The following is a 14,450-nucleotide window of genomic DNA, read 5'->3' on the forward strand; positions in this document are numbered from 1 at the left end:
TTTGGTACAGTAACTCTGTATATTCCTCCTTCCATCTTCTTTTGATGATTTTTGCATCATTCAATATTTTGTGCAAGAGTCCTTCAGTATTGCAAGTTGAGTCTTGAATTTTTTTCTTCAGTGCCCTCAACTTGAGAAATGCTGAACGCATTCTTCCCTTTTGCTTTTTTAAGTCCATATCTCTGCAAATTTCGTTACAACATTTGACTTTGTCTTCTCAAGCTGACCTTAGAAACCTTCTGTTCATTTCTTTTACCTCCTCATTTCTTCCATTTTCTTTAGCATCTCTAAGCTAGAGAGCAAGTTTCAGAGTCTCTTCTGACATTCATTTTAGTCATTTCCTTCTTTCTTATCTTCTCAATGACCTTTTGCTTTCTTCCTGTATGATGTTCTTGATATCATCCCTCAATTCTTCTGGTCTTCATTCTCTAATGACTAACGTATCAAACCTGTTCTTGAGATGGTCTCTAAATTCAGGTGGGATATGTTCAAGGTCATATTTTAGCTCTTGTGAACTTGTTTTAATTTTCTTCACCTTCAGCCTGACCTTGCATATGAGCAATGGATGATCTGTTCCACAGTCTGCCCCTGGTCTTATTTTGGCTGATGATATGCAGCTTTTTCACCTTCTCTTTCCATAGATATAGTCAATATGATTTCTGTGTATTCCATCTAGTGAGGTCCATGTATATAGTGGTCTTTTATATTGTTTAAAGAAGGTATTTACAATAAACTATTGGTCTTGCAAAATTCTATCATGTGGTCTCTGGCATCATTTCTATCACCAAAGCCATATTTTGTGACTAGTAATCCATCCTCTTTATTTCCAACCTTTGCATTGCAATCGCCAATAATTATCAATACATTTGATTACATATTAGATCAATTTCAGACTGAAAAGCTGGTAGAATTCATCAATTTCATCATCACTAGCTTTAGTGGTTGGTGTGTAAACTTGAATAATAGTGGTATTAACTGGTTTTCCTTATAGGCATATAGGTATTATCCTATCACATACAGTGCTGTACTTCAGACAGATCTTGCTATGTTCTTTTTCAAGATGAATGTGTTGCTGTTCCTCTTCAATTTGTCGTTCCCAGCACCATAAACCATGTGGTTGTCAGATTCAAAATAGCCAAATACCAGTCCATTTCAGCCTACGATATTGATGTTTATGTGTTCCATTTTATTTTTGAGTTTCCAATTTTGTACATTCCATATTCTGGTTATTAATGAATGCTTACAGCTCTTTCTCCCATTTTGAGTTGTGCCCCATCAGCAAATGAAGCTCCTGAAGGTTTTACTCTATTATCATCTTACAGTCAACCCTACTTTGAGGAGGCAGTTCTTCCCTGGTCTTACTTCAAGTGCCTTCCAGCCTGAGGGGCTCATCTTTCAGCACTATATCTGACAATACGTTGGTGATTTACATCATGGTTGAATATTCTGGTGCTCACAGTATTCCACTGCTGTTAGTAAGGTTTTCTGTGACTAAATATTTGAAAGTAGTCTGTCTCTCTTTCCTATTCTGTCAATGTCTGGAAGATCAGCTGAAACTTATCCTCTGTGGGTGACCCTGCTGTATTTAAAAATACCAGTAGCAGAGTTTCCAGAGTGACAGAAACAACCAAGCCACCACAGCACGACAAACTGACAGATGATTGGTGGACAGTAGCCATTAACCACCTGAAATGTGGTTAATCCGAACTGATGTAGTTAAAGTATAAAGTATTATTGTTATTAAGTGCTATCAAGTTGGTTCCAACTCACAGAGACCAGTTATAGCGTTCTGAGGGGCAGCTGGTAAGCTTGAACCACCAACCTTGTGGTTTAAACCATCCTTATAGTCCAGAGCATTAACCCACAGTGCCACACCAGGACCAGTCATTGTATTTTCAAAATAATGTAAAATATCTTATTAATAATTTTTGTATGTTGAAACAAAAGATTTTAGATACATTGGGTTCATTATCATGTTAAAATTAATTTTTTGATGTGACTGCTAAACATTTTTAAATTATTTATGGATGACATTAAATTAAAAAAATTTTTTTAAATATTTATGGGTGACATTAAATTTTCTTTGGTCAACACTTCTCTAGTTTGTGTCTTACAGATTGATTATGTTTCCCAGAAATTTATGTTGAAGTCTTAACTCTTGGTAACTATGAAAGCGACCTTGTTTGGAATTAGATGTTTGAAGATGTTATCAATTAAATTATACTGAAGTCATCCAGGAATAGTGCAGGTCCTAATCCAACCTGAGTGGTAGCCTATAAAAGACACACACACACACAACAGAGAAAATGGGACTAGAGACAAGAGAGTTATGTTGCTGCATCCACAAGCCAGGTGCTAGGAAAGTCAAGAAAGGACCTTCCTCTGAAGCAGGGAGGAGAATCTTTTACTGCCCAAATATATAACATCATTTGCGGGCCATACAAAACTATAAACTTATCAATTGGTCGTCTATATTTGTTCAAACACTTAATAAACTCACCCCTATCCATTTCCAGGGGTCCTGGTGTGGCACTGTAGGATAACCACTTGACGGCAAGGTAGGCTTGAATCACAAGGTTGGTGGTTCAAACTCATCAGCCCTTCCTTGGAAACCTGATACAGGGTCACTATAAATCGGAATCAACTCAACAGCACTTAACAACAATGTGATGGCTGGAACTGAGGTTGCCTTGGCAGGGCCAGACCAAATGATTTTGCGAGCCTTATACAGCCCACAGATCAGATGCTCCCCACCCTTGCTCTAGAGCCTTTTGAGAGAACATAACCCTGCAGAAAATCTGAATTCAGACCACTAGCCTCCAGAACTGTGAAACAATACATTTCTGTTTTTATAAGTCACCCACTATGTTGTATTTCATATTAAAGCAGCCCTGGTGTGGCGCTATGGGTTAATGTGCAAGGCTGCAAAGCTGTTTGAACTGCAAAGTCGGTGGTTCGGGCTCACCATCTACTCCTCAGAAGCCCTATAAACGGGGTCGCTATGGGTTGGAATCAACTCGACAGCACTTAACAAAAAATAAACTAATACACTGCAATCAAGACATCTGCTGTGCTCTGGTGACACTCTACTTCAAATGCAACTTCAGTTCTTCTGAGTGTTAAACAATGCAAAATGAAAGTAAGCTATCATAAGGTTGTACAAAACTGTTTAGGATGTAAATGCCTTGCTTTTACTGTTTGCAGAAGTTGGCCTCTAGCAGAATGCTGATTTTCAGAATAAAGAGAATATGCTTCTGAATAAGGAGAGAAGGAGACAATAGAACAAAACTTACGATCTGTTATACTATTTGTTGTTGTTGTTGTTGTGTGCCATGGAGTCGGTTCTGACTCACAGTGACCCTGTACAGAGTTTCCGAGGTTGTAAATCTTTACGGGAGCAGAACGCCTCGTCTTTTTCCTGCGGAACAGCTGGTAGTTTCGAACTGCTGACCTTGCGGCTCGCAGCCCGATTCATAACCACTATGCTACCAGAGCTCCTTGTTATACTATTTAGAAACCTAAACATAAGTTCTCCAGGGAAACATTGCAAATACTTCTATTCTTTATTTGAATACAGGCAGCATAATCCTGGTATAGCATTGTAGGAACAGCACTGGACTGCAAACCACTAACTCAACAGTTCAAACCCACCAGATGCTCCTTGGAAACATTAGGATTGCTACGAGTTGTAACCAACTCGATGGTACTTAACAACAATCAAAAAATAATTTCTGTGCTTACTTTTAACTTAAGACCACTACATTTTGCTTTATAGAAAAAGGTAATTTTTTATGGTCTGTAAACCTTGTCTTGGCTTTGTGTATTTGCTCCTCTAATGTCAAATACTTAGCGACAGACTTAGAGGCCATGTTTTTGCAAAGTACCACATGTTACAGATATCACTGATAGACACACAGCTGTGTTTCTCAAATACAGCCTCAAGATGCTGCCTTACATAATCCCACCAAGTATTCCATTCTGTCTTGACAATCTGAGTCACCATGGAAACTAGAATCCTGCAAGTACTTAGGCTTTTAATCATTTCCTGACAGTATTCAAGGCTATTTCTAACATTATTCTCACTTCATTACTACAATAACTACATGTGAGAGTTATTCTGAGCAAAACACCATTCATTTAATCCATTTCTTACTCTTGAAGCAATGTTTTCCTACACAATGAATGAAAAGAAGTACTAATTTATTAGGCACATATTATTAGAAACATTTTCAGATAAGAAAAATATTCTATTAAGATATTCAAGGTTCTGATGATTTAGATAAAGTAGATTTAATATAAGGTAGAAAGAAACATAATTCAAAAAGTAAAAATGGAATTTATTATACACCAAGTGGGACATTATAAAGAAAAATATAAAGCTTCCATGCACTTTTAATTCTGTTCATAAATAGTTTTAAACGGTCCAAGTGAGGCTTCTGAGGTGCTGTCTATTTTCTTTCTTGATCTCAATAAGAGTCACATGGTTGTCATCAGTCTGTAAATATGCACCAAGCAGTACAATTATAATAGGGTGTTTTTCTATAAGTATCTTAGACTTCAATAATCAGTTTAATTACTATTTCATGAATTGGAGAAAAACAAACAAACAAAAGAAAAGTCCAAAATATAAACACTAACAATGAAAGGAATGCTCGTGGGATCGACTCAAAGTAAAACGCTGAACATTATGCTGTCTGGATTTCCATTTGAAACCACTTTCCCAGCTCTGATGTTAGCCCAAGACCACCATCAATATATACCTTGTTCTATTAGCACTATGATCTTGTCTATGTAGAACAACACAGATATAAGAGGGAAAAGTTATTCCAAAAGAAATACTGTCTCTTTCAAAAGAAAAGCTTAAAAAACTGTATGGACAATTGAAAGCAGAGGTACTTAATTTACATATCTGAAGGCTCAAAAACTGTCAGAAGAGATGAACGGGCAAAGTCGTGCGGAGAAGATTGCTATTTTGCCCTTCCAACCCACTGTTGTTAAGTGCCATTGAGTCTATTCTGACTCTCAGTGACCCTGTACAGGGTTTCTGAGAAGGAGCTGGTAGGTTTGAACCATCAACCTTACAATTAGTAGCCAGTGTTTATCCTACAGTGATACACCAGGACTCCTCCAACCTATTACCATACTGTAATTTCAGTTCACTAAAGATACTAACACTGATATGCCGAAACAAAAAATAAATTGATCCCTTTCCAATCACTAATATTAAACAGACAATACATTCATTTACAACAAGCACAGAAAATAAACATATACCAGGCAATAGAATAAAATCAGTTCCTCCAAAGAGAGATCTGAGTACTAAAGCAAACAGCTTCTAAAGGTAATACAGAATACAGATAATAAACTTAATACAGAACTTTTGATAACCCAGGATTATAAAACACATTTTACTGTTGTTGTTAGATGCTATCAAGTCAGTATCAACTCATAGCGACCCTATGCACAACAGAACGACACACAGCTCGGTCCTGGGCCAACCTCACAATCACTGCTACACCTGAGCCCATTGCTGCTGCCACTGTGCCAATCCATTTGGCTGGTGGTCTACATCTTTTTCTCCAACCCTCAACTTTACTAAACATGATAGATATCCTTCTCCAGGGAATGGTTCCTTCCTGATAGTATGTCCCAAGTATGAGAGGCCAAGTCTGGCCATCCTGGCTTCCAGGGAGTATTCTGGCTGTTATTTCTTCCAAAACAGATTGATTTATTCTTTTTTATATACTAATTTTATATTTCAGTATTCCGGAACACTTAACTGTGCTCATGAGGAGTCTGTACATGGACCAAGAAGCAGTTGTTCGAACAGAACATGGGAACACTGAATGGTTTCAAATTAAGAAAGGTGTGCAACAAGGTGGTATTCTTTCACCATACTTATACAACCTGTATGCTGAGCAAATAATCCAAGAAGCTGGGTTCAAAGAAGAAAAACGTGGCATCAGGATTGGAGGAAGACTTATTAACAACCTGTGATATGCACATGATATAACCTTGCTTGCTGAAAGTACAGAGGACTTAAAACATTTATTGGTGAAGATCAAAGAACACAGCCTTCGGTATGGATTACATCTCAATGTAAAGAAAACAAAAATCCTCACCACTGGACCAATAAACAACATGCTTATCAATGGAGGAAAGACTGAAGTTGTCAAAGCCTTCATTCTTCTTGGATCAACTATCAACACTTCTGGAAGCAGCAGTCAAGAAATCAAACTACATATTGCATTAGGCAAATCTGCTGCACAAGACCTTTTTAAAGTGTTGAATGCAAAGATGTCAGCTTGAGGACGAAGGTGAGCCTGACCCAAGCCATGGTATTTTCCACAAAAACCTCATATGCATGTGAAAGCTGGACAGTGAATAAGGAAGACCGTAGAAGAGGAGAATATTGAAAGTGCCATAGGCTGCCAAAAGAACTAATAGAGCTGTTTTGGAAGAAGTGGAGCCAGAGTGTTCCTTGAAGGCCAAGATGGACAAACTTCGTCTCTCACACTTCAGACATATTGTCAGGAGGGATAGTCGCTGGAGAAGGATATCATGTTTGGTAAGGTCGAGGGTCAGAGAAAAAGAGGAAGACCCCCAATGAGATGGATTGGCCAAGTGGCAGCACTGATGAACTCAAGCGTGGCAACAGTAGTGAGGTTGGCACAGGATCGGGGCAGTGTTTCATTCTGCTGTGCATAGGGTCGCTATGAGTCGGTACTGACTTGATGGCACCTAACAACAACAACAATTTTATATTTGCTTTTTTCACTTAATTATTTACCATGTTTAACTGCTCATTTATATCTGTACCAAAAGCTTTTTAACAGCTCTATATTATCCCATGCATATGAACTGGTTGCTGCCAAGTCAATTTTTACTCAGAGCAACCCTACAGGATAGGGTTGAACTGCCCCATAAGATTTGCAAGACGGATAGACTAAAATTTATTTACAGATATCCTGTTGAATGACTTCCTTTCATATTGTTTTTTCATCTAAGAATGAAGAATAGTATCAGAGGGAAAAAAAAGCATGACGATTTCTAGCACTGATATTTATACAGCATTCTATCCATAAGTTTAAAAAACTTACCTGATATCAGACAGAAAAATAAATATCGAACTAGAGAAAAGTTTAAAACATCAAGAATTCACTAACCTTAATCCATTGAATAATTGCTTAGATTTATCCAGGAGATAACAAAAATCTGTAACTGTTTTCCTCTCTCCCTGTGGGATATCATCTTCCACACCTCCAGAAGACATGATTTCCTGCAGAGCAAATTCAGTCCTGTAAGAAAACGTATGTTCAATTACCCATTAGACGAAAATAAAGAGAAACAAACCTCAGTCATATCCTCTGAGCATTCTCTTCCAAAACACATACAGAATTCTGATTATAATCAATTCTGTAAAATAATGTTAGTGTAAAATGATATGGGAAAATAGATAAATTTCTGTGTTGTTAGGAATATACAACTTGGTATAATCATATTGAAAGCAAATTTTCTAACTTTTTATTGTGAATTGAGTGAAGGTTTACAGAGATCATCAGTTTTATATTCAACAAATCATGACTGCAACCGTTCCATGTGACAACAGTTAAAACTCTGTTGGTTCAGGATTTTAATCCACAAAATAAAGGCAATTTATACCTGTACTGTTTACCTCAGATGAGTATTGTGAAGATAAAATGAGATTATTAGATATGATAAACTGAAAACACTGCATAAGGCAAATATCATTATTATTACTTTGCAGTTTCAAACAGCTAGGGAACAACAGAGGACTAGAGCTGAAAGTGAAGCGTCCAGCTGTTATGAAGTGAGGGGAGACGCACAACAATGCCCAAACTTGTAGATAGTGCCCATTCGACCTAGCCTCAATGGCTTGATGATCAGAACTCAACTAGAGGAAGATAAAAACAATTTCTGATTAAGAAAACAAACGTAAATTACTACAATTAGCTGAACTTGACCTACACTTATGGATGTAGCAGCTCAAAATACCAACTGAGAGGGAAGCAAACTTTACATCAAGTATCAATCCTATCCCCTCTGTATACAGGGTAGATAGGGATGGGCAACTTAGACACTAGCTACCTAATATGGAAGGGCTATAAAGGCATAAAGTGATTGGATTACAAGTTTTCAAGAGGGAATTTAGTTTAAGAGTGTTTGGGGGAAGGTAGAGTCACCACTGAATAATTTTCATCTTGCCTAGACAGGTCTGGTGGAAAGATACAGGGATAAGATTCTTTATGATTCAACAGTGAGTAACTGTTATCACGACTAATTGCGACTGTATTAAGAGTAAAGGTAGAAGCTCTGTAATAAAAAGGGGGAAGTAGTTAATCTTACAATCTAGGAACTGAGGACCCTAGGACCATCAAGAGAGAAGAGCACAAGTGGAATGTGGACCCTATCCAGAGAAGCAGCGACACCAGAGACAGAGGCAAAGATGAGGACATGGAGAGAGGGAGCAGCTGAGGACTCTACACTCATGAATAGAGAAAGGCTGTGTGTTGGCGGCCAGGAAGCAGGCTTGCAAAATGTGCCCTTTGATTGTTTAAATGACTATATATTTCTGAGTGTGTTTTTGTGTATATCCCCCACTCCCAAAACAAAAGAAAAACCAGAGGGAATACAAGTAAATAATGTTGAATGATGATGCTCGGAGAAGATTGTAATCACTGCAATGAAACCATGAGTGTAAAACCGATGTTTTCCCTTGTAAAAAATCATAGTTCACAATAAAAACTGGAAAAAAAAAAAGCTAGGGAACAATCCTGCTATTGGACTCAAGAAGGAAAAAACCCATCACTCATAACCACTGGGTCAATTCAGACTCATAGCAACCTTATGGGGCAGAGTAGAACAGCCTATAGCATGCGTATCCAAGGCCATAATCTTTAGAGCAACAGACTGCCACATTCTTCTTCCTCAAAGTGGCTGGTGGGTTCATACCACTGGCCTTCCTTTATCAGCCAAGTACTTAACCACTGCCCCTTCAGGGCTATTTTCAAAGAAGGAAACAAACTGAGAAAAGAAGGGAAGTAGAAACTAAAGCAAATATAATTTCCACAATTATAAAGAGGAGGAAGCAATTACAGAAATCACATATTAGTAAAGAGCTCATTCTCTTATGAACTCAGATTTTTAAAATGACAAGAGACAGAATAGTCATATAATTAAGAATGAACAAAAAGAGAGTATCAGACATATGTTTCCTCAGCTATAAAATTGGAATGCTAACAATAGCTACCTCAAGGGCTGTTGGACAATAAAATTAACTAATGGAAATGAAATTGCTTTGCAAGTTATAATGTACTCTAAAATTGTCAGTTATAACATTTATTATAAATGCATTTTAAACAGAGCATAAAATTAAAAATACCAAGTATAAAAAGTGTTAAACATATGTGTACGTGGGGAGCGTTGATGATGGTTTTGCCACATTCAGTGCAAACGGAACAAGGAAGCTACTGCTTGGTGCACATGGTATTCATCAAGTATGAACAAATGTCAGAGCTCAAAAAGCTGGTCCTTACCAGAGTGTAAAAAACCTTCATATATCAAGGAGACATAAAATTATCATGAAATAGATACAAACTAGCTTCTGGGTACATTTTTTTCTGGCTTACTCTAACATATTCTTGATATTAAATTACATACTAAAATAATGTATTTTTTAATGTAAAAAATGCTTAGGTGTTACACCTCTCATTGATCAATGCCTAAGAAAACTGGATAATGCTATGTAGGCAAGAAATGTTTAAGAAAAAGAAACCAAAGGAAGAAAAGCATAAAGTAGCAGGAATATACAGTCAGAGAAGGCCATTTGTAAAACACTGAACTCGACTAGAGGAAGTTAAAATTTTTTTTTTGGTTAAGGAAACATGTATAAATTGCTACAATTTGATAAACTTGACCTATACTTATGGATGTTGTTGTTGTTGTTGTTAAGTGCCGTCGAGTCGGTTCCGACCCATAGCAACCTTGTACAGGGTGTCCGAGGGTGTAAATCTTTACGGGAGTAGAAAGCTTCATCTTTCTCCCGCGGAGCGGCTGGTAGTTTCGAACCGCTGACCTTAAGGTTCGCAGCCCAATTCGTAGCCACTATGCTACCAGAGCTCCTTATATTTATGGATGTAGTAGCTCAAAATACCAACTGAGAGGGAAGGAATCTTCACATCAAATATCAATCCTAAACCCTTGTTGTTGTTAAGTGCTGTTGAGTCAGTTCCGATAGCAACCCTGTATATGGTTTCCAAGGAGCAGTTGGTGAGCTTAAACCAACGATCTTGCAGCTCAAACAGCTTGCAGTCTGGCACATTAATCCACAGCGCCACACCAGGACTCCATAAAGTGTTGATGTTGTTGTTATGTGCCATGGAGTCAGTTCCAATTCATAGTGACCCTGTACAGGGTTTCCGAGGCTGCAAATCTTTATGGAAGCAGAAAGTCTCATCTTTCTCCCGCAGAACAGCTGGTAGTTTCAAACTGCTGACTGTAAAATTAGCAGCCCAATTCATAACCACTACGGTACCAGAGCTCCTTAAAGGATTGATTGTTGTTGTTGTTGTTAAGTGCCGTCGAGTCGGTTCCGACCCATAGTGACCCTGTACAGGGTTTCCGAGGGTGTAAATCTTTATGGGAGTAGAAAGCCTCATCTTTCTCCCGCGGAGCGGCTGGTAGTTTCGAACCGCTGACCTTAAGGTTAGCAGCCCGATTCGTAACCACTACGCTACCAAAGGATTGATAGGGACGGGCAATTTAGACATTGGCTACATAAAATGGGTGGACAATAAAGGCACAAAGTGACTGGCTTACAAGTTTTCAATAAGGAGTTTAGATTCAGAGTGTGCGGAGGAAGGTAGAATCCCACTGAATACTTTTTATCTTGTCTAGACAGGTCTGGTGAAAGGAGATGGGGATAAGATGCTTATGATTCAATAGTGAATAATTTTTATCATGCCTAATTACAACTGTCACAACTGAAAAGGTAGAAGTTTTGTAACAAAAAGAGTGAGCAGTTCATCTTACAGTACAAGAACAGAGGACTTAGGACCATGAAGAGAGAAGAGCATGAGCAAAATGTGGGACCCTATCCAGAGAAGCAGCAGCCATACCAGAGATGGAGGCAGAGATGAGGACATGGAGATAAAGAACAGGTGAAGACTCTAGACTCATGGCAAGAGAGGGGCTGTGTGCTAGTGTCCCAGAGATAGCCTTGCAGAACATGGCCTTTAGTTGTTTAAATGATTATATATTCCTAAGTGTTTTTGTGTACATCCTCTCCCCCACGAAAAAAACCTGGAGGGAATAAAAGCAAATACTGTTGAATGACAATGCTCAGAGGAGATAGTACTCATTGCAATGAAATTATGAGTGTAAAACCGATGTTCTCCCATGTAACCTGTCATTCGATTTAGAATAAAAACTTAAAAAAAAAAAAAAAAAAAGGAAAAACCGTCCAGGCACTATAAGGAATGCATTTTGCTACCAAATGTGGAGAAAGAGGTGCTTCTATCCAATAAACATGTTACTTTTGTATGGTGCAGTAAAATCAATGTTAGACTCATAGCAACCCCATGTGACTAAGCAGAACTTTTCCATCAGAGTTTCTTGACTGTAATTTTTAGGGGGGAGGATCTCTAGGTCTTTCTCTGGCGGAGTCACTAGGTGGGTTCGAACTATGAACCCTTAGTTAGCAGCTGATCATCACCATGGCTTCTAATGCATAGAAATATGCAAATTTTTATTAATAATGTGAGGTGGCACAGTCTTAACAAAAAGCACTGCAGTGAAGCAATGTAAATGAAATGTAAGGAAAAGACAGGAGAAAATTTTAAAAATGAGTGCTAGTTAAGCAGATATGAGAGGACTCCATTTAACCATATTCTGAATTTCCTATAGCACAATCATTCCAGAATACATTAATTGATACTAAGGAAATTGAACTATGACCAGCTTGAGATATTTAGGGGAAAGGAACAAATCATTTTCCCTACTTAGAGAGTACATGTGTGCCTGGATCTGTTTCAGTGCCGGTGCCAGAAAGTTTAAAGAGGAGGATGAAACAGAGGATGGTCAAAAAGAGATAATCACAAGAAGTGACTGGCTTACAAGCTTTCAAAAGGGAACCTGGTGCTAGGGAGCATGGAGGAAGGCAGAAGCTCCAGTAGGTACTATTCAATCTGTCTGGGTGGAGCTGATGAAAGGAGATACAGATGGGTAACTCGTGATACTGTAGTGAATAATGCTTATCAGGACGGACTATGAGGGTTGGAAATGCAAAGGTAGAAGTTTTGTAACAAGGAAGGGAGTGATTAAATCTCCAGGACAGGAGCAGAGACCTCTGGGACCATCAACGGAGAAGAGCTGAGAGCGGGACCCTACCCAGAGAAACAGAGATGCCTGAGATGGAGGCAGAGATGATGACGTGGAGTGATGAAGTGACTGGGGACTTTGGACCCAGAGAGGGAAAGGGACTGTGGGCCGAAAACTGGGGGGAGGAGGGGGAAGTGTAGGGGACAGGCTTCTAGGATATACCCTTTGGGTGGTTGATGATGCATGGAGGAGATTGGAACCATGGCAGTGAGATGATATACAATGGAATAAACGTAAAACTGAAGTTCCCCCATGTAAACTATCATATAATTCACAATAAAACATTTAAAAAAAAGAGATAATCATTACTGAGGACACTTGGTGTGGTGTTGTAGGAAGCACAGGTTAGCGGTTCAAACCCATCAGCTTTTTCTCAGAAATCCTATACAGGGCTGCTATGAGTCAGAACCAACTTAACAGCATTACTGAGGAAAGCTGTGTTACAATTTCCACCCCTACTTGCCCAACTAATTGTATTAAGGATTTCTCATTGATATATAAAAATATCAAACAAGCAAAAGGAAGGAAATAGTATTTGTTTCATGTTCATTGAAAGCATTAACAGAGGATTAAGAGAAAAACAATGAAAAATGCAGGCAAAAACCAGTTTTTTAAAATTTATGCCTAACTCTTGACTATGGAAAGGTTGTCGACTGTGTAGATCATAGCAAGTTTTGGATACCATTACAAATAATTGGGTATTCCAGAACACTTGCTTGTGCTAATGAGGAACCTGTATAAAAACCAAGAGGCAGTCATTCGAACAGAACTTTTTAATTGTTTAAACCATGCTTCTGAATGGTTCAAAATCAGGAGAGGCATGTGCCAGGGCTGTATTCATTCTTTCACCATGTATGTGAAAGAATACATGTATGCCAAGCAAATAGTCTGAAAAGCAGGATTATATGAAGAAGAGCATGGCATTAGGACTGGAGGAACACTCGTAAACAACCTGAGATAATGCAGATGATCCAACCCTGTTTGCTGAAATTGAAGAGGACTTAAAATACTTAACTGATGGAGATCAAAGACTAGTCTTACAATTGGATCAATATGTATTATGATGATAAATGGAGAAAAGACTGACATTGTCAAAGACTTCATTAGGCTTGGATCCACAATCAGCATCCATATAAGTAGCTGCCAAGATATAAAATGGTGTATTGCACTAATCAGTTTTAACACTAAGGTGAGCCTGACCAAAGTCATGGTATTTTCAATAGCCTCATATGCATGTGAAAGTTAGACAATGAATAAGGAAGGAAGACTGTAGAAGAACTGATGTATATGAGTTACAGTGTTTCAGTAGAATATTGAAAGGACCATGGACTGCCAAAAGAACAAACAAATCTGTGTTGGAAGAAGTACAGCCAGAATGCTCCTTAGACACAAGGATGGCAAGACTCCATCTCTCATAGTTCAGACATATTATCAGGAGGGACTAGTGCTCTGGTGAAGTACATTATTATAGTTGGTAAAGCAGAGGGTCAAAGATAAAGAGGAAGGCTCCCAACGAGATGGACTGGCATAATGGCAGCAGCAAATGGACTCAAGCGTGACAATGATGAGGAGGGTCACAATGAGTCAGAATCAACTCGATGGTACTTAACAACATTTTTATAGCTACAGACACAAATATACAAACATTTAAAAATTATAGGACTTCCAATAAGATGACAGACCAGGTGCTTAATAAATAGTAAGAGCTCTATAATAGGAGCCACTGATATAAAAAAACAGGGAAGGGCTTTTCAGCAGAAGGAACGGCACATGCAAAGGTCTGTTGACACCGAAGTTAGAACTTAAAAAAAAAAGAAAAGTGAAACCTCCAGCAAGATGGTGGACTAGACAGATGCATTACAGGGACCCCTCTACAACAGAGATTACAAGAGACCAAATAAAACAGACATGGTAGTCTGAACTTCAGAAGAAAGGTTAGAGAGGTGGATGGAGTACTTGCTGGAAGGAGATGCAAAGCAGGGATGGTAAGAGAGGGAGACTGAGTGGTGAACAGCTGGCCAGATGCATCTATAACATCTTGTGAGCAGCTT

The 14,450-nt window shown here is 38.5% G+C and overlaps 1 protein-coding gene across 1 annotated transcript in view; it reads right to left on the minus strand.

Annotated features, from left to right (window-relative positions):
- SCAI (suppressor of cancer cell invasion) overlaps nt 1-14,450 on the minus strand; it is a 146,409-nt gene that overhangs the window by 66,214 nt on the left and 65,745 nt on the right. Inside the window, exon 3 of the mRNA XM_006834760.1 lies at nt 7,167-7,298. Within this exon, the coding sequence (XP_006834823.1) occupies nt 7,167-7,298 (132 nt within the window). The remainder of the gene's footprint in view (nt 1-7,166; nt 7,299-14,450) is intronic.

Source organism: Chrysochloris asiatica, unplaced genomic scaffold, assembly GCF_000296735.1.
Source record: "Chrysochloris asiatica unplaced genomic scaffold, ChrAsi1.0 scaffold00014, whole genome shotgun sequence".
Lineage (NCBI taxonomy): Eukaryota > Metazoa > Chordata > Mammalia > Afrosoricida > Chrysochloridae > Chrysochloris > Chrysochloris asiatica.